Source organism: Aulonocara sp. 'chitande type north' Nkhata Bay, linkage group LG8, assembly GCF_057382095.1.
Source record: "Aulonocara sp. 'chitande type north' Nkhata Bay isolate Kocher_YH1m ecotype deep benthic linkage group LG8, A_spYH_male_GT1.1, whole genome shotgun sequence".
NCBI classification, from domain to species: domain Eukaryota; kingdom Metazoa; phylum Chordata; class Actinopteri; order Cichliformes; family Cichlidae; genus Aulonocara; species Aulonocara sp. 'chitande type north' Nkhata Bay.
The window spans coordinates 9,978,175-9,999,426 of record NC_141351.1 but is presented as its reverse complement, the minus strand read 5'-3'; the positions used below and the strand labels follow the sequence as shown (position 1 = coordinate 9,999,426).

At 41.9% G+C, this 21,252-nt stretch overlaps 1 protein-coding gene across 2 annotated transcripts in view; it reads right to left on the bottom strand.

Annotated features, from left to right (window-relative positions):
- Positions 1 to 374: 374 nt before the first annotated feature.
- The window catches only part of capn15 (calpain 15), a 43,779-nt gene continuing 22,901 nt past the window's right edge, over positions 375 to 21,252 (bottom strand). For both annotated transcript variants that reach the window (XM_086303392.1, XM_086303391.1), the window contains exons 3-12: positions 16,632 to 16,840; positions 14,529 to 14,712; positions 13,420 to 13,643; positions 12,727 to 12,852; positions 11,539 to 11,691; positions 7,371 to 7,532; positions 7,045 to 7,280; positions 6,729 to 6,898; positions 3,705 to 3,883; positions 375 to 2,568 (exon numbers count right to left, since the gene is read on the bottom strand). In XM_086303392.1, coding sequence (XP_086159518.1) covers positions 2,391 to 2,568; positions 3,705 to 3,883; positions 6,729 to 6,898; positions 7,045 to 7,280; positions 7,371 to 7,532; positions 11,539 to 11,691; positions 12,727 to 12,852; positions 13,420 to 13,643; positions 14,529 to 14,712; positions 16,632 to 16,840 — 1,821 coding nt within the window. In that variant the 3' untranslated portion in view covers positions 375 to 2,390. The remainder of the gene's footprint in view (positions 2,569 to 3,704; positions 3,884 to 6,728; positions 6,899 to 7,044; positions 7,281 to 7,370; positions 7,533 to 11,538; positions 11,692 to 12,726; positions 12,853 to 13,419; positions 13,644 to 14,528; positions 14,713 to 16,631; positions 16,841 to 21,252) is intronic.

Here is a 21,252-nt window from a genome sequence, read left to right as displayed (position 1 = left end):
TTCAGTGCAGGTTCACGTCAATCCATCTGGGCTCAGAGTGAAGCTGTAAAAGCCTCGTTACATTCCTTTATCTGTCATTCATCAGCTTCAGAAAAACAGGGCTGCAAATCACTTGTATGAATAAATTAAGACACAGGGACTGAAGCAGCTACGTGGCTGCGACCGCACATTCTCACACATGCACACAGGGCCAGATGGGGACGCACATCTGAAAGTGGTCATTACACATTGATGTTTCTTTGGAAAGCATATTTACAGTTACTTGAGCTCTGGGTTTCGTTAAAAACAAACGTTGCACTGCAAGCATCGGGACACAGCGCAGCCATTTAGCATCAATGATTTTAAAAGTAAAAGGAGAAAAATGAGATGATATGAATGATATGATAAAATTGTAATTTCTTTACATTTAAAATGATTTAGATACAAAAAACAACAACAAAAAAATAAATAAATCAAATTTTCTCCCTTTTAATCATTAACTGTATGAATGCTGCTGGATTTTTGCTTATTAGGTTTCAAGTTTTTCTCCATTTCACCACAAAATTAACAGTAAGACATCGTTTTTAAAATAAAAAGTCTCCCACTCAATCCTGTCTCTATAGTACCATGTTAATTGTTCCCCTCTGTCTGATGAGACATCTATGTTGCCATGGTGAGGGCATGATGTATGAGGAGTAATGGCTTTGACACTGGGGAAAAAAAACAAAAAACCGTGACCCTATATATAAGGACCTACGTAAAACAGCTATCCCTTGAACGAGCACACTCAGAGAGAACTATTTTCTGTGTCACAACCCATCTCGGGGGTCTCTTTCCTGTCTCGCTGTGTGTGCACCGAGTCTGACAAAATGATCATTTGTTATTTCACGAGGACTCTGTGTTGTTGCTAACAAGCTGTCAGTGTATTCTTGTGGGAGGATTGCCCAGACGCTCGCGCTGCACCCAAGCAAACAAAAGTGGTCCCTGCCCTCCCAAAGTAAACTTGGCAGCTCCTCTTAAGAGCTCCCCCATGGCAAACTGGCTGTTCAAACAGCCAATAGCGACTCCAGTACTCCCTAAGCACGTTATAGTACAAACTGACATGCTGGCAAACTGTGCAAGCGTGGGAAACAGACACTAAACTCACCTTCTGTACCAAACAAGATCAGATGCAATTTGCTGGGTGTTATAAACCTCAAGTGTAAGACTCATGTAATATGCAGGAGGGCGATGACTGGGAGGAGGTGCCATACACATAAATTTTAATTCATGGGGAAAGATATAAACTGTCTTCTGAAGTGGACGAGAAGCCCTCCAGCGATGAGACCCTAAACTGAGGCCAGGTGATTCCATCACGGCTCAGTATTTCACAAGATAAAAACCTTACAGTCTCTACAAACATGACCCCACTAACATCACAAACAGTGGAGACAACAGTGAAAAGATGCTATTGCAGCTTCTTGGGCACCATCCACCTGCCAATCCAGCTTACTGTACAAATCACAGGTTTGGTCCTGAGCTAGAGATTGTGCCACGGAGAGGGAACAGTACCTTATGAATGATGGCTTTGTCTACAACCTCAAAAAAACCCTAACACAAATATGGACAAGAGGCAATGAGGGTTGTGTATAAAACAAGTTAAACTCACACTGAGATGTTTTCCAAAAATGTAAAAATACAGGACATGTATGTTTCATGGGTAAAATCACTGGGGTTTGGCTCATAAAGTACCGCACTGAGGATAGGGGCGATAAACCCCCCCCAGAAGTCTGCCCACTTTGTTAGCAGTCTTGGTGGACGACACGGGGGGAGGGGGAAGTGTCTGATCTGGTGGCTGGCTCATGGTCCGTGGGCCGGTCAATGGCTCAGTAGTTTCAGCACCTCACCCCGGCTTTTTTTTTTTTTTTTTTGAAGCTCATTGAAAGCAGGGTCATCTCCAAGCATACCAAACTGAGGCCTGACATCTGTTTCACATACAGCAGGTGCTGCCAGCTATACAAAATGTCCAGAATGTTAAGTAGTCAGAACTGGATCCTCTCAGGTGCCGGGGTGAAATATTGTGGGGTTTTTTGTTTGTTTGGTTTTTTTAGTACTCCCCTGTCGCTCATTTTATCCTCAAATGGCACATCCAGTTGGCAAGGGACAGACAGAGCATGTGCAGTCCGGACAAAATCTCGAGCATCCATGGAGCGTTAGGAAGAGAGCAACTAAACGTTTCCCTCTCCCGTCATGCTTCACATTCAGATGCACCACCAAAGAGATGCAAAAAAACGCATCTTTCTCTGCATTTTAGGGATCCACACACTGTGCCTAACCTTGTCTGATTTTTCCAGTGGTCTGACAGTTTATTGGACTAGAGCAAGTGAGTCTGGGATAAAGTGGGCGGTGGTCATAGAGGCCGTGGGCGGTGGTCATAGAGGCCGGGGTCGGTGCAGGCCGTCAATGTCCGGGGTGAGCTGGGGGCTGTGTGTGGCCTTGGTGGGGGTCCAGTCTCCCAGGGAGGCCTGGGCTGCCTTGCGGTGAGCCAGGCGGTGGGTGATGGAGAAGCCGGCATTTCCCTCCAGCTGAGAAAGCACCACCAGCACCTGCCTGCAGGGAGAGAGAGAGAGCCTTCGAGCTATTGTTGTTGACATTTAAATGCAGGTAGAGTGAATACAAACACAGTGGTCTTCAATCGTGCCTTGTGTATGAAACAAAAGTAAGAGACTGAAAACAACCACAGGGGGGAATTGGTTCAACTCTCCAGCATCATTTCTCCTTCGTCATTCAGGAGAAAAGTGCAGCGTCATTTAATTTAATCATGCATTAATGGAAGAAAATTTAAAAAGTGCAGCTACAGCTTCTGACGAAAAGTGGCAAAACAAACGGCTACAACAGTTATCCGATGGCTGCTGACGGACAAGAGCGCCACAGTCGTTTCATCCCACTCCCTCGTCAAAATAATTAAAATGAGTTTCAATTAACTGAATTGAAGCTCGAAGAAGCTAAACCCACATGTGGAGAAAACCAAGCTGATTAATCAGAACCAATGATTCATTCTGTTTTCAAGACAAACTGGGATAATATGGTGACATATGGTGAGAAATAATAAAGGCTTGCTGCCCATGACTGTGCTACTCACACCTCTATGAATATGAATTGGATATGGTCTTCTTTTGAATGATTACATTGCCACTAAATGCTTTCACCTATGAATCGTATAAAGCAAGTGAGCGAAATATGAGACTGTGATAGTTTGCGATAGTAGCTTTTTAGGCAAGCAAAGTGACACTATGTTCTTTTTAGATGGAGAAAATGACAAGAGCAGCTTCATGCATGGTGACTTTTTACAGTTTGCCATTATATGGGCTGTAACTTTGTGACAGGTAAAGCCCTCAATTTTCCCTTATTGGAAGATTTCATGCTGTTAAACAGAAAACTAATAACATGTAAACGGCTTCTGCACGCTTGATTCTCCCAGCATCTATCTGCCTGGAGAAGTGCGAGAAACACAATAGAGACCAGCAGAAAACAAAAGCAGATATTAACTGTGCTGAGACCAGCCTGGGGTAGTTTATTAAGAAACACAGCGCACTAATCCTGTGAGATCACTGTGTTTATATAAGCATGTAAGTGTGGTGGATATTTGCTGCACCTAAATGTTCCCGGAGAATTTAATCTGTGCACTTGTTATCTTTTCTGACTTTGTGCGCAAGTGAGGAAAAGAGAGAGTGGGGTTTGTGTACCTGTGTAAAGGCGGGACGCTGTCGATGGTCTTGAGGCTGCCGCGTGTGGACACCACGTTGAAGCTGTCAGTGCAGTCACAGGAGACGTGGAGGTAGTACTTGGGGTGGCGGTTTTCCACCACCACGATGAGACCTGCCCAGCCGTGGGTCAGGTAGTAGCATGTCATGCCCTCACGGCCCTGAGAGCACACAAGGAAACAAGCTTGTTTTTTTTTTTTCATTTTTCAAAGCAGAAGGGTTGTTTTCTAAATGCAAACCTCAGATTTCACCACTTGTGCAAAGCTAGCACCACTGATACTACGTCAGCAAAATACAGAACACGGTATCCTACATTTCTATTTAGTAAGAATACAGTATAGTATATATACAGTATCCTATAAAGCACTCACATAGTATAGTATACAGAATTCTATATTTCCAACCATAGGATATCCTATGTTTTCATTAAGTATAGTATGCATGTTTCCACATTGTATACATATAGTATTATATATATAGAGAATCCTAAATTTCCATATAGTATAGTATATATACAGTATAATATACTTCCATATAGTACAGTTTATATATACAGTATTTATAATTCCATAGATTTACAGAGCATTGCGGCAACTATCTACAGAGAGGTGGCTACATTTCTGTAAGTATGGCTCATAAATGCTCTTAAAATGCTTTTGAAATAGGAAGAAATGTGCTTAATACAAAGTAGCTTCAATGGAGAAAAAATACTTCTGTGCAATCAGTTTAATATTATTAAAATGCAATAATAATAATAATGATTAAAAAAAAAAAAACATTCTGCATTCAGCTGCCACTTTACCTCTCTAACAGTGGCTGCTGTTCTCTTTTAGGGCCACTTGTATTTGTAGTAAAGCAAACACAAGTGCAGCTAAACTACTTTAGCTGCTGTCATTTGCTGTCACGTCCAATTGCACAAGCAATGCCATCCAGTGTCTGAAAAATAGCTTTGGGCAATACTTGTACTCTATCTGCTCTTAACACAAAGCTCTCCTTTCTTCACAGCTCGGGACTGCTCAAATTATTTATTAATAATAACTGAAAATCTTCATTTAACTGTATTGCTAAAACGCTACAGCTGACGCACTGGCTGCAATGTGCTCCTGAGTGCTCAGCTGTGAATTTCTGAAGAGCTGAATGATTTAACAAAGATGATCTCAAGTGTTTAAAAAGCTCTGCCATCCTCTAAAATATTCACCAAATGTGACAGGCGCTTTCAGGAAAGCATTGTTCTGAAGAGCCAGGAGGATTTGTTTCCTTGGGTATGAACGGCCGTGCGCGAGCTCGTGCAAGAGGTAACGCACAGAAACGTGCACGTGTGAAGGCAGAACAGGACTTGCAAGCGTGTAAGATGCCTCAGATTGATGAGTATGAACCATTCTGACTGTGAGGATTTAGACTGTTGTGCATTTGTTTTTGTTCTGCAGGCTCTGTGCTTTAGCTTGAGGATGTCAGCATCATATACAAAGATTTGTATGTGGAATTCCTTTTAATAGACTGTCCAAATTGGAGATAGTGGTCCAATAGTGATTGGACAATAGACTATTAAATGTTTCTTAATGTTTCAGATGTACTTTTTCAACCCCATTATTTACTAATTTATGGAATTAATGCAACCAAAGACGTTGGGCCCATCTTAAGAAAGTGTGCACATACGTTAAAACAAAGGAAAAATACAAAAGAAACCCCCAAAAAACTGTGATGCAGGGCTGTGGAACTAACTTCTATGGACAATAAACCAAAAAACAACTCTTATACAAGTTCTGAAAAAAGGAAACGAGTGGAGGGGTAAAAGAGAAGAGCTCACAACACAAAGTGAGCTATCTCGTCTGTCAAAGATGAGATGGAGGTACTTCTAATATGATCTGGTCTTGTACAGCATGGCTGCCAATAGACCGGGAACACAGTGAGTTACTGATGTTTAGACGCAACAGGATAAATGCTGTGAGGTAGGTTGGAGCATTCTGGACAGAATACTCCATCCTGTTAGTGTATTCTTGTGGGAGGATTGCCCAAATTCAGCCAAACTCTGTAGAGGACAGTTCAGCATCCTGCTGTACTACCAAACTGTCAAAACAGGCTCTTCAGGGTGACTAAGTGGAATATCATAGACGAGTTAAAGTGCTAATGAACAGCTAAAACCACACTAAAGTGAAAGAGACCCCACATAAAAAAAGCTGATAGTACCTGTGACAAAGGCTATCCCCAATGCCTTTGTCACAGCTACTATCTACTAAATATGATGGTTTTGGTTGGTTAAACTATCTGATTACTTTGGTTATCCCAATGTGTTAAAAGCTTTATCTACTTGTGTATTTTCATTCCAACACATTTAAATTAAATCAGACACGTTCAGGCAGTAGTCTTTCACTTCAAAATAAATTGCTGAAGCGCACAGCCCGGAGATAAAAAAGAAAAACTTTCCAAATACTTATCATCTGGACTGTAATATTATACTGAAAGGCAATAAAACTGCGTGCGTGTGAGAAGGAGATTGGGGGTACAAAGAGAGACAAAACCCTACAACTATATAGAGAATTCTCTGCAGTCCTGAGAAAAACTAAATACATCTTTGTCAAAACTGGCTATAATGATCACAAACACAGTAGCAACTCTACGAGAGAATGACTGCAATGGCCCAGTCAAAGTCCAGACCTCCAAAAGATGGAAGCGCTGCGGTTTAGACCTAAACTCTTTACCTCATGTAATTCTACTAGGAAGGAATCTTAAAGATTTTTTCTGAACTGAGCTATTTGTGGTTAATAGTGATAAGAACAGTCAGGCTCCACAAATTCCTCCACAACAAGAAAGGGATAAAGTCATATAGAAAAACAATTTTTTTCCCCCAAGTTGTAGCTGCTGAACCATGGAGTATATTTAATTTTTAACAGGACCCCACAGAGTTCTGTGAAAACCTTTTTCACTTGACTGTAGCAAGTAACACAAATATGGTTTGCATTATTGCAGCTTTACTACTTCTCTTTTTCTGGAATGGGTGTTTCTAACCTCGTGTCTTTCGCCTTTGTTTTCTGTGAGTAGAATAATCGCGTCGGCCAATGTGGTCGCGGTCGCTTCCACCTGCTCCACCATCACCTGACGAGAGCTGTAAATGGCCAGGATGTAGCCGGGGAAGTCCTGGCTGGGCCGCCGTACTGCTCCACTGGTGGGGCTAGAGACTGGGAAGGAGGGGAGAACAATTAATGAAGACAAAAATTAAAGTTTTTTTTTTTGTTTTTTTTTTAAAGTTCCTTCGTCATTAAGCGAACATTCACAAGCAAGAACACTAAAGCCCTGCCTGTGACCAATGCATCTGTACACTTACTGGGTGTGGGTGGACCCCCTGTGCTGCTGACATTCATCTGCCAGTGATTGAAGGCGCAGCAGACAACAGCATACTCCCCTGGCTCCAGCATAACATCACAGCCAACAAATTTCTTCACTGCTCGCTTGCTGTGGGCCATTAGGCGGCCCAGAGTCAGCTTGTTGCCACTACCAAAGGAGGCACGGAAGACCATGATGCACAGGTCCAGCAGGTGGCTGTCGGCTGTGTCGGAGCGCCTGGAGAGAAGAGGAAGAGGCTTAGGAGAAAAAAGGGCAAGGAGGAAAAATGTGTGGGTACTGAAAGATTTAGATTAGAGTCCTATTTACCTGCTTCCCTCTTGGAAAAGAGCAAACTCCAGTGCCGTCCTCTCCAGCACAGTGAGAGCTGTGACCGTGACTGGCCCATTGGCTTTGCTGGGGAAGCAGCCTTGTAGTCTCACCTCCTGCCAGTCAGAGTGGATCTTACAAATGTCCACTGAGTCAAAGTACCTGTGGGAAGGGGAAAAAATGTACATGTAGGGCTGCTCGATTATGGCAAAAATGATAATCACGATTATTTTCACTGAAATTGAGATCACGATTATTTGACGATATTTATTTAACCCTTTAAGACCTACTATAGAACCAAGTCCACCAGAGCTTATATTATTTATTTTTTTTACATGCTGTAGTGTCATTTGTGGGAGCATTTCAAGTTGCTATACATCAATACAACTGTTATAGCCCATATTTTAATAATATGTATGCATTAAGTCCATAGTAATTACATAAATTGCAAAAAAGTGCAATAAACTAAAAAAAATTGAAAATCGCTTTTGTTTTGTTTACATATATTTCTACTTGGAGAAATTTAAGAGGTTTATCCCTCAAAACTTTAAATACAATAAAGTTGCAAAAAATAGTTTCCCACCACAGGAAATTTATTTTGAGTGTCTTCATAGTTTTATTTTGGAGATACAGCAATTTTTATATACTGCAGGAAAAACAAAAAACAATCCTATGATGCAGATTTGCAAAGAAAACAGCAGGTGCATCATTTCACTGTGGGAAGTGTTACGAACAGCTGATAGGAACGGCAAAGCGTGTTTCTGGAATATTATGTTTTTGTTCCTGCAAGCGCTTTTTATGCAATTTTTGCAAAGCTATATGTGGAAGGAAACCGTGACCGAGGACAAGCTGATGGCATCAGATTTAAGTACAACTCCTCCGGTTTCATATGCAAAACAAATTATTGCGCTAGCTTACACGGTTCAGATTCTACAGGGGTTTAAAAATAGTTACGCAAAACGGAGCGTGCTGCTCTGACCGGCTTTAAAGGGTTAACAATAACTTTAAAAAAATAATATAAAATAGTGTGCAACACCACTGAAGTTTTTTTTTTTAAACTCTCTTTTCAACCAACGGCAGTCACTCTCCAAATAACTTCTGCTTAGCTTTCCGAGCTTCCCTCGGGTCCTCTTAATCAGCGGTCTCCAACCTTTTTTGCACCACGGACGGTTTATGCCCGACAATATTTTCACGGACCGGCCTTTAAGGTGTCGCGGATAAATGAGGGAGGGGCTAATAATCGGCTCAGTCATTTTTAATGATCGTTGAAAGCCCAGATCGTAATCGTGATTAAAATTCGATTAATTGAGCAGCCCTATGTACATGTTTATAAAAATTTAAAAAAAAAAAGAAGAAGAAGAAAGAAAAAAGACCTGCATAAGAGCCTGTTCCTCTGAGATGCTAGCAGTGTGACCGGTTGATCTCCTCTTGTCATGAGCTACGATTATTTGTATGCATCACAGGCAACTCTAACGTTAGCATAGCCTCTGAGGGCATCCCTGTACAAACACAATTTACCTTGCTAGCATATCAGACCTCTTTCTTCAAAGACATCGGCCCCACGGGAGACTCTCTTCCTTACTTTCAGTCTGTTTTTCAGTGTTTCATCACTTCCTAACCTCGGTCTGACAACAGTCTTACATCTTACTTTTGTCTTGTTGTCAATCAGGAAGAAGCGAGAGGAGGAAAAAGAGGGAACGCTTAAGTTTTACGCTCAGCTTTGATCAGAAAAGACAAACACGTCTGCTGATGAATCCTCTTGTTTGTATTTAGTTCGCTTTTGTGTCTAGCCACCTTCCAGGAATGTTATCAATGATCAACATCGGCCCTGGTTGTTTACTTGATGGGCCAATTTAAGGGCCTTGCTTGTCCGAGAAGCTGACCGCTTTTTCTTTTTCACACTGAAAACAAGTCTAGGGAGATGCTGGCTGCAAGTTTGTCATGTAGTACAAAGCTGAGAGATTATTTGCCTGTCAGAGAAAACAATAAATAGCCCAAAGACATATGGGATTCTCATCTAGGCTGAACACATTTTTCAGGTTGGAGTTGTTCAGGAGGACAGCCACATTGTTATTCATGTCCCTCCTCCTTCATAATACAACAAGAGCAATAAATTCAGAGAGACAAATGCACTGTACAGACAATTTAGCCCTACGTCAAGCTGCTCATGTTGTGAACTTCCTCCATTCTTCAGTTCTTTTTGCTGACAGTTATTTAAAAAAAAAAAAAAAAAAAACGAAACTTCCTATGCAAGTGGAGTCTTGTCCATTTATTCAATTACCCATGAAATATCATTTTGGTGAATGGTAGATTATATTTAAGCTTTATTACATTTGTAATTTGGATTCTGTTCAGTTTTCTTCAAATATTATGGCCATTTGAGTTGCTTGTAAAAGGGCCCCATTATAGCCATTTCCAGCTCCGTCATTATTCTTTGGCTCCACTAGAGTTGCTTTGCATGACTTTGCTCATGTGCCTCATTCTGCTCTCTGCCTGAAACAAGCAACTTCTCTCTCCTCAACTGTAACCCAACTTTCAACCGATTGGCTGCTCCTGGTAAACCAAGGGGCAGTCCCCACAGACCGTAGCAATAAAGCTAAAGCTTCCGTAGTGGATTACCTAATAATATGGCTTTCTCTGTGGTACCCACCTTTCAAGAAGAAGTTTGTGCTTCAGTTTTAATAAGTGAAATTCCAGTTTCTCTGTTAGTCTATTACTTAGCCCTAATTAGCTTATATGTGTCCTTGCATTGCAGCCATACAGATTACAAATGAAGCTCGCTAACAAGCTAGCTAGCTTTAGCTGATAACTTAGCACTACAGTCTTTAATCCAATTATGGGAACTTCTGACAGCGAAAAGAAAACACAGCAGCCACCAAAACGCTGATGTTGAAGTTTTAAAAAATGTGGTGATCATGGTCATGGGGGCTATGCTGTTTAAACAACAGATGGATGAGGTTGTTGTGTGCACAGGCAGAGGTGTGTAACAGAGATGGCCTTATTGGGGACATTAGTTTCACTAACATCATACAGAGCTAGCCTGAGGTTTGAGCTCATCACTGTTTCCTACTGTGGCCAGTATGAGTATCCATCTATTGTAACAGTAGAGTACAGAACAGGGGTGTTTATAATAAATATATAGGGGGTTAAGGGTGGCTGTACCTCAGGTGGTAAAGCGGGTCGTCTACTAAGCGCAAGGTGGTTTGATTATTTGCTCTTCAAGCCTCCGTGTTGTATCCTCGGACAAGTTAGAGAACCCATATCTGCTGCCAATGCATCAGTGTGTGAATGTTTGGTTATAAGTAAAAAATAAAAGGCCTGTGTAAATGGGTGAATGAGGCTTGAAGTAAGAAACTGATTTGAGTGATCAAAGTAAGTAAAAAAAGCGCTATTTAAGAACACACTCGTTTTTTATATGACAAAGAAAATAGCATTTATAGAAATACTTGAATAAAAACTGTGACTATTTTTCCACGTGATAACTAGAAGCGCATGTCAGCATGCAGCAAAACACAGATAGAGAAAAACTAGTCACTATCAATGCTGTATATGACTGAGTGACAGGATTAGTCTAATATGACAAAACAAACTGAAAGCCATGACAAGCCTAAGCCGCTGCCTGCCAAATCCCCCCCTCCACAATTCTTAATAACAACATGTTGTGGAAACCAGTGTATGATGCGCTTGTCAGCAAGCAAAATGGAACGACAACAAAAACACTGTAACTCAGTTTGGTGTCAATACCAGATGGTCAGTAAAATCCACAGAGGCGTGAGATTGCCAAACAGTCCGTCACGTTTAACACATTACGTGTGTCCATCACGGTACGATAAAGGACTCTTTAACTCATTCAACCAATTCTAAGCAGCTAGTGGTGGGTAAATCGAACAGAAAGTCTTCTAATGAGAGTATGTTTGGAATAAACACAAGAAATCTGTGAGCGTAGCCTAGCGGTCACAGCCACTGGTCTATTGTGCCAGCAGGTACAGTCACTGACTGTGAAAGCAAACATGACAGTGATGACAACAAAATAGCCTTATTATACATAACTGTAGGAATTCAAGGGTTACTAGGGTATAGAGAGATTAACCAAAATGATTTCAGCATGACCACCCAAAAAAAGAAAAGGAAAAAAAGATCACACTTATGCTGCGCTAATGATAATTACTTTATAAAGTCAGTGTACTCCATCCAGAAGACCCCTTCACTACTGCCGTGCGCCATCAGCTCATGGCGGAGGTGCTGAGGCCAGTCTGCCCACTCGTCTGACCAGCTGCCATTCCACGAGAAGCGACCCCAAGGGTTACGCAGCCGCAGCAACCTGGAGGCAGGAAGATAACGGAAACAGCGAGAGAGACAGATTCAGCAAGCAGTAAATGTGACAACAGCTTTCAGTCAAAGCAGCAACCCCCATCTCTGCACAGTCATATTATTCCTTTTATGGATGACTGGCTGCTTTTTAACAACCCTTTTTATTTTACCGCCTCCTCCATACTGTAGAAAACACAAGGGGCATAACAGAATAACATATTGGAGAATCTGTATTTTCCAGGGAAAAAAAGTAACAAAGTGCATGTGGTTCATTGTTTCTGGAGTGCTTTTTATCTTCTCGGGGCTCCTAGCAGGAGGATTGTAACTCGTTTTGGATCTAGCCCTGTGGCCAAGTCTAGCCCAAGCCTTCCACTCTGATTGCTTTATGGCAGTAAATGAAAGTGGCTGCGTGTGGGTTTTAAGCAAATTACTTCTGGGATTTCTGGCTACTGTCAAATTTTTTCCTCACAGGTAAGAAGGAAAAAGCCTTCATTAGGCTTTTCTCATTTTTCTAATTTGTGCCTCCTCAGTCCTCCGTCCTTCTAGACTGTGACCCGGAAATCAATTTCAGTACGCCATGATGAAGGATGACTTAATTCCTAAAATGCATCTGGAGAACAGAGGAGAGGAGAGGCAGAGTTATAATAGAGGATGAACAGACAAGAGGACTAAACTCGCTTTTTTAATCCATACGATGTTCCAGTTATTTATGATAGTCAAAGATTCTGCCCCAGACTTTTCTGTGTGTGTGATTATTACAAAGAAGACATATATGTTCTTATAGTGCAAGGAATTGTGTGGATTCCCAGTGCTGCTCCAAACAGAGCAATCATACAGATCTGTTGTGCACCCGTTCTCTACTGGCAAGCCACCGGGTTCTGTGATGCTCAACATATGGCTCGTGGGCTTGTTCATGTTCTAGCCACCAAATAATAACACTGACTGATGACGGCCCAGATACATTTATTAATGGTGTATGAAGGATTTCTAAGAAGATACATTTGCAATAAGGAGGCGTGTTCAGAACAACAGAGGACACCTGTACCTGTAACCCTGGACATCTCGTACGTCCAAAATGGAATATGCATGTCGAGGTCTCAGACCCAACGACTCGTAAACAGCATCGTCTACCTTCATGTTGCCTCCTCCGCAAGACGCTCCCATAAGAAACCTAAAAGACAAGAAATGACATTAGGACACTAATGCAATTACTACTCAGTAACCAGGGAGAAAAACAAAACAAAAAAAAACAAAACACGTAAATTTAAAACTTTAACCTCGAGGTTGAGCAGACACAGTTACAGAAAACAAAAACAATAGTAGTTTTTAGTATATGTCACTAATTAATCCCACTGATGTGCCTCTGTTTGAGACCAAACATCATCAGTGATGAACTTTGTCTCTGTTTACCATAGTACGTGAGTGAAGTCTTCATTAGTACACTGCTTTTGATAAAATAAATAATCATTCTGGCAGATGGACCTGCAGTTTGGACGCAGATGAAATGGCCCCTTTGGAGTTGCACTATTTGTCTCATGTTGCTTTGAAAGCTCGTGTATCAAAGTGATGACTGGCACAACTTTTATTATGGACACATGCTCTAAATTGGCATTCACCACCTTTGTAGTGCCCCTGTTTGTAGTTTTGATCAGAGAATATTGGTTCAAAGTGTTTTCAAACAAGGTTTATTATTTTATATGCTCCTTTTAAACTGAACCACCTTTACTCCCTCTCTTACCCAGCCTCTTTGGAGCTAAGCATCTTGGCCCAGATGAGGTCTGTATCGATGGGTTCCTCTCGCGGGTTCGTGGAGCTGACCTGAAGCATGAGGGAGTCACACGGAGCCCCTGTCAGCGTGGCCAGACCCTCAATAGCACGCCCTGCCTGCAGGGCAAAGTAGGAACCGTGGAGTTTGGCCAGGGCCTTCTCAATCAGCGCCACCCATAACTGCTTCCTCTGAGCCTGGAATGATTGTAAAAAGTAAGAGAGGAAACATCAGCCTGAGTATGACTCACTGAGAAAGGGAGCAGGATGTTGTCTCTGGGTTAGTTTCCTCTATCTAAAGGTCAATGAAAATGATAACCTGATAACAGAGGTAGGATCTCTTATTTGCTCTTTTTTTATCTGTTAATGTGCATGTGCAGTGTTTTTCCAGCATTTCTTGCTTGCTCAGAGGTCACTGCCTCACCGAGCGCGACTTCTACCCTCTTGTTTTGCTCCTTTGTCTTCTTTGAAAAGATGACGTTTGTTGGAGTCATGATAAGGTGTAGATAAGGTGTCACGCTGTCGCAGTGTGTCTCTCCCGTACGCATGAATGCCTGCTTTTATTTGCCTGTGCTTTATTCGTTGCATAATTCAGTACCTCATTTGACCCGTAATTGTTGGCTGTTCATTAATTAGATTCTTCTCTTCACTGGGGTCCTTTGAGATGATTATGTATTTCTTATCACAAGCACAACTAACTTGAACTAATTAATTGCTTATTTTTCAGGGTTCACCAAGTCAAATGTAATTCTTTTTAAGAGTTGCCCACGAAACGCACTCGTTTTCAGGGTCAAACTAAGGGATGAGAAGGTCTTTACCAAAGTCTTGGATCTGTCAGTTCTCACCGGCAGTAATTTACCCTCATGTTTCAGAGATCTGGAGCAATTAATATGGGACATATCATGTTTTTCTTTATTTTTTGCGTATTAAGAATTCCCAACTTAATACACAGATCTGCAATATTTATTTCCCCAAAATTTCAGACAGTTGTTTGAGTATTTATCCATTTTGTATATGTCTATCTAAAATTCCCTCTTGTCTGTTTACAGTATCAGCATAAACACCTTTCTGCATTGCACTTACCTGGGAAAACAGAAGGTAGCCGTAATCGTCGCAGGGCAACATGTCGTCCACCAGCACCGTCGTCCAGGTCCCGTCTTTACATAGCCGAACCTGGTAAGCCCCCTCTGGACAAATGGTCCTGGTGATCATCACCCTCTCCACGAGCTCTGGACGCTCTGCCAGCACAGCGAGTGCACTCAGGAACCTAGAGACCCGATAAAAATCAATGAACTGGAAAATGAAACGTCACATCAGGACGGACAGACGCGACTAAAACGAGGCACGAAGAAAATGTGAATTAGGCAGAGAAACCACATAAATGATCAGCTGAGTGTGATGGACAAGTGAATGGCTGAATGAGCGCCGTCTTCCGTCAAAGAGACAGACATGGTTTAGGAACGTCAACTGATGTGATTAGATAGGAATGGAAAAAAACTGAGAAGCTGCTATTAAAGTCTAAATGTGGAATTAAAGCATTCTCCTGAACAGAGTGCCTCAAACACTTATGAAAGACTTTTTTTTTTTTATACATATATACATAATTAGCCCTCATTGAAAATCAATCACATTTGATGAGTCAAGCTTCTGTGCCTTCTGGTTACCTCCCCATTACTCTTAATACACCCCACAGCAAAGACAAACAGGCTTGCTTCCTCTAATTAACTTGCAAGAGAAATTAGCTAATCAAAAATCCAGATAGATGTGGAAAATGGTAATTCTTTACACTGGGGAATCACAGCTGGGGACATGAGGACTCGACTTGAAAGGGAAGAGAGTTTAAAGTGTACATTAGTTCATCGGAAAATGTAGAGAGATCTTTAAACACTATTAATGAAATGGCTCTGCAAAGAAAGGTCTTTTTGGAGGGGACAATGAGCTAAAGGTATTTGCCTCTGCACGCCGCAGACTCACTGCTGTACATGCACTAGTTTGATTCTTCTATCAACAAAAAAAGCAAAAAAGTTTAAAAAAAAAATTGTCAAATTGAGCAGCTACTTTTGCCTCTGGCAGTACTGCAGCAATATCTGAAAAGATAAAAGGAATGCTGCTTTCAGTCTGCACATTATTTTATAGAGTGAAGCTCTTGTGTGGCGGCATTACTAAAGCTATATTCCATCTGTTTAAGTGTCAGCTGAGCACGGCCGATCAACCCATTCAGTCACTGATGAAATACAAATTGGCCAAAAAACAAAAGGAATCCAATGAAAATCCAATTAGCCGCGTCATAATGTGAACTCTGATGTTGGCCTGTACTGCAGCCGTACTCAAGGACAGAGGCGACTGGCACGACTTTCTTCTGCCGTCACTGGTTGGCTGGGCTGGCAGAAGCTGGGCTGTTTGTTGGTTTATTAGGACAAGTGTGAGCATGTGTGAGAGAGTGAGAGAGTGGGGGAGACGAAGCCAATGACAAAGAATTTGGGTTACATCCTGTTTCGAGTGAGAGGATTCTGCTCAGGGGAGGGTTATTTTTGATAAGCTGTGTGCGCTGGTGATGAAGCGAAAAGTTGTACTGGGGACAACTTCCTGACTGACTGTGCTTTGTTGTTATTTTGTGTGTGTGCGTGTGTGTGTGTGTACGTTTATGCTTACAGGAAGATGATGGATGACAACAGCATACACACACATAAACCCCAAAGGGCACCCAGAACAAGGGCAGGGAGATAAAGCATGTGTCCAGGACCACATTACTGTGAATAATCTCCCTGTCACATGTATCTGTACATCTGTCTGCTGTGCTCAACCTTTCATTTCATGCTTACCTTCTTTCCTTTGATTTTTTTGCTTTGTTTTTTAAGTTTCTCTCTTTAATCCTCTTCAATTACTGTTTCACTGCCACGCCATCTCTAGCTCACAGCGGCAGTGTCCATTGAAAGCAGACTCTGACAGACGCACACAGAGAAGTGTTGGCTGTTGTCTGCTTTGCATTCCTCTGACCTTTCTCAGAAACTGAACAGAGACTTAACGGAATGAAAAATTTCCTGTTGCTTTGAGGATCTGCTGCTATTCTATTTTGTCTCCAATCAAACCATGAATCAACAACGCGTTTTTTGTTTTGGTTTTTTATAAGGTTATCTTAAACGATCAGTGTCCTGTGTGTTCTTATGTTCAGGTGTATCAGCTTACCAGCAGTTTCCAAGAAGTCCTTGGAGGATGTCCGAGGGCCTTGGTGTGCGGAACACGGACCACTTGACTCCTCGGTCTTTGAAATTGCTGCAGTTGATCTCGTGGGGACGCAGCCACTTTTTGATTCGCTGCTGGACGCTGTCGCCCTCTGGGAAGCCGACAGATCGAGGTCCGGGGGGAAAACTGTCATCCACAAAGTTCACTGAATTCTGAGAAAGAGGAGGAAAAGACAGAGCGAAAGAAGGCAGAGAGACAAAGGAGTGAAACTACTGAACATGAAAACTACTGAACATGAAAACACCTCATCTTTAAACTCCAAAATCCATTTTAAAATATGATCACTCTTAAAAGGATCTTGTGTGAGGACCTGAAGCATTTCAAACTGCTAATGCAAGTTTTTAAAGAACCAACTATCCTGCAATTTCACATGATTTGCAGGACAGTACAGACCATCACACAAGCCCTGGATTATGCTTTGAGTGAGGGTGAATTACTGCCTTCCACATTTACTTGTTATTCTTTCCACTTTCCACGTGAGATTATTATGTGCACAGTAAAAGCCCAACTGTGGCATCTTGTACTCTCCTAACCAGGATGTGGCACAAAAATGCAAATCACTTTCAAACATTTGGAGCTTCTTGCTTTCTGGCACATTCCCCTGCAGAGTACACCGCATTTTAAATTACATGATGGGTTCTAACACTGCCCCGCTACTGTACACAGGAGTAGAACTACACGGATACTTTAACAGATCCAGACACCGAACCTGACACACTATCTGCCCATCTAAAACTCTCCTGTACAAACCTGAGATGGCAAACAGCCACACACGCCAAACCCCTATCCAGTTTCCCATCTGCCGTGTCAGAAGTGGACTCGGCCAGTTGCATAGCAAGGCAGGCGGAGGGGTGATGTAAAGCGGGCACCCCACTGGCAGTTAGAGTGAAGCGAATCAATTGGTAACCATCCCCCACAATCCAATTCTGTAGCCTGGATGCAGCATTTGCTACTAGACAGAGTCATTTGAAGGCTTCCTTACCACCCTGGCCATTCAAGGTCGTCACGTAGCTTATCGATTCTGTAGTTCACAGGTTTATTTGTGACCCATGTGCAGGCTGTTATCGCAAGGCTTTTTTCGGTTGATATCAATTTAACACAGAGGTGAAGATCAAAGCTTTGTCCCTGCATACACACAGATCCTGAAATTCCAACTAATGCAATTCAAAGAATACAGTCTGTATGTTAACAGACATGAGAAAGACAACTATGATCAGCGACCAAGGGTTAAAGAGTCTGACTTGTTACATACAAACTGCTCTAACCCCAGTTGAGCTGATTTTCCTCTGAGCTTGATGTAAAACAGGAAACATTTTCTTTTTTGCTTCATGTGAAATGTATGGAAACCCTCACATTTACAGTTCTATAGTCTCTATTTTAAGAATGAAAACAATATTATATGAATTATTTTAATGTTGGTCCGAAGAGCTTGAAAAAAGTAGCTCGTATCCTCTTGGAATAGAGGTGAAATGTCTTTTAAAACTTTAATCTATTTGTCTTCTTCTTTCCCCCCCCCCAATCTCTTAAGACTACAATAAACTGGATGACAGGGAACCTACACAGACACATTTTAATGCTGCTACTGATGTGCGCATTTGCGCTACCAAAACCTACCAGATTATGTATCCATTATGTTATCCATTCTTTCTGAACGCAGTGCGTGTGGTTTATCCGGTTGCACTCACATCCTGTATTGTGAGTACCTTTAAGGGTTTTGCCCTAACCCATTTGAAAGACATTATCATCAGCAGAATGATCTGCTGCAGTCTGCCTCAAAGGTTAAAGCCACTTGCCTATTCATATCTGGAGTGTACATGATGCTCTGTGATGTTAATTAGGCGCTTCTGAAACGGCACAGTGATATGACACTCTGGACTGCAGTCTGGACTCAATTTATCATCTGTACGATCCTCTAACAAAAAAATTAAAATCAATGTTTGATCCTTACATTCTTGGTTCAAAACAACCATTTTTCTCTTCTGTGTGGAGCTCTACCTGTGCCTCTATAGGATCCTTCCACAGTCTAAAGACATGCTTGTTAAGTTAATTGGCTGTGGGCATGTATGTAAAGTCTGAATGGTTGTCTGATTCTATGCGTTAACCTGGCAACTTCTCCAGCACCCTATGACAGCTGGGACAGACTGGGATCCCTACAGTGAGAGGAGCAGCAGACCCATTGTGCTGTTCTTGTAAGCATTTGGTTTCATTTAAAGGCTCCTTAGACGTGTTACACAAGACTTTCCACTGTTATTATCGTTAAAAAAAATAAAAAATATATATTTGGAAAGAATGGAGGCTCAATACCTTAGAAAGGCAATTTAGATCGTATTTCCCTTTTTAACTTGCGTCACATCTCTATTAAGATGCAGTGTGTATTTAATGTGAGATTAACCTTGAATTAGCATTAATTCCTCATATCGAATATTCTACAATCCAAGCATCAAAGTTTAAACAATCTGACTTCAGCAGAGTGTAAAATTAGGAATTATAACCACGTATAAAGCAATTTCCTAAATCAGGATTCTGGTGTTGTGGACTCTACAGGATAATTCTCGCTGGCTGTCTTGCCACCTCAGTTTCCATCGCCGTGCACATGTAAGCATGCAAACACTGCAATCAGCCAACTCAGTGCTGAGCTAGGAAAACCAGCTGCTTTCCCATCATTTCCAGACTCAGAACTGGCAGCCATACAAGGCTGTGTCAGTCTCATTCTGATACCCAAGCTACAAAATTAGCATCTTGAAAGCATATTTTATGAAAAAGAAGAAAAAAAAAAAGCCTTCCATGCACAATACTGTAACAAGCAGCGCAAGCCTGGCAAGAAGGTCCTTGATAATATGGCACAAAATTAAGCAACTAAGTAGTATGAAGAGTAGTAAAGAGAAGAACAATCCGCTGCAATGTGGCCTGGTTTTATTGCATAGCACGGAAAGGGAACAGCAAAAAGCAGTTCAATCCATGCTGTGTGTCACAGTTCACAAGTTAAGTTGATGGCTGTTAGCAGCATTTATTTGTTTGGCACAGTGAGTAAGCAGACTGCTCTCAGGCATTAGCACCATGCACACGCACACGTGCCTCTCACCCTCACAACCAATCAGGAAGAGTCAAAAAAGCAAAAGAGGCAAGAGAAAGCAACCACACTCAGGTGAGCGGAGAATATTTTTTATAAAAAACAAAAACAAACTCCAGTTCCAGTTTGGTCCAGTTACAAAACAGCAGAGAAAAAACAGGTGCTCTGAAGCGGTCCCTCCAGTCTTGCTGTCAAACTGTACTGCACATCCTGTTACAGCCTAAACAAAAACCTTAATCTCTTTGGCCCGTGAACCCGAGATGCAGCAGTTGATGCCGTCAGTGATTACGTTCACTATAGGGAAGTATATCATTTGTGCTCCCCTCCACTCCAACTCCGTTGCTAAAAATAGGCCAGCCCTACGTTCACCTTAGCAAATACACATGCGCACACACACATCCAGGCTCACACTGACTACTACAGTGGAGAATAGAGTGCAGTCGTGTGGAGAGGGTGGAATGGGGGTGGAGGGGTGTAGTGGGTGGCAAGGGGAAAGTGTATTTTGAGGTATTAGCAGAACAGGATGAGCATGTGGGGATAGATGTGATGGAAGGAGATGGGATAAAAGGAAGATGAAGTACTTTGAAGAGCTCGAGAAAGGGCAGACGTAAAATATTTGAGGAGAAAAAGACAGACGATAAATGAAAGCGTAGCTTAGATGATGAAATTAGAAGAGGAGAAGGTGGGGATGAGGGATCTCCGATATCCTTCCTTCCTACCGAGCCAACTTCCCTCCCACGCTTGCAGCAGTGAGCCCTGTGACTTTCAAAGAAGGCATTAATAATGCATTCGAAGGCTCACTTTATGCTATTGTAAACATGGCAGGATAGGTGTCATGCTGGTGTAGTAAATGGGCACACATCTGACACCCAAATAAATTCACAGAATAAAAGCCGGCTGGAAACTTAGCTGAATCTAAACGGTCTAACATTCTGCAATGCCCTCATTTTCCTGAGGTGTAATTAGACCAATCAGGTCGGTCTCCCGAGCAGGTGCTGGCGGTCTTAAATGGTTTCAAATGAACCTTTCTGATAGGCCTGAGTAGCTTATCCATGATAACATAATACAGGCTTATCAAAGGTTGGGCACTGCAGAGATAAAGTGAGCCTGAACCAGTTTGATATAAAGAACCGATGTCAGGGTTGCTTACATCATGGCACAGATAAGTGGTATGAGGCCCTGGGCTACGGTGAAGACTCAGGCTCGGGATGAGAAAAACTAAACAACATCAATCATCTGGTGTCATACCAAAAAGTGATTTCTAGCATTTGCCAAAAAATGACTGCCTGTAATTAAACTGTTGTAAATTGACTTGTTGATCTTTAATCTGTCAATCATATTTCAAAAATGAATGACATCAAGTCATTTTAATCCAGAAAGAATATTCCTGTCACAAACTAGAGGTTTTTCGGCACAACATTTACAACGGAGAAGCTAGCTGAACTCTCCTGTTAAGCTAGTTATGTTGAGGGTTGAGATATTCTCTTTAAAAAC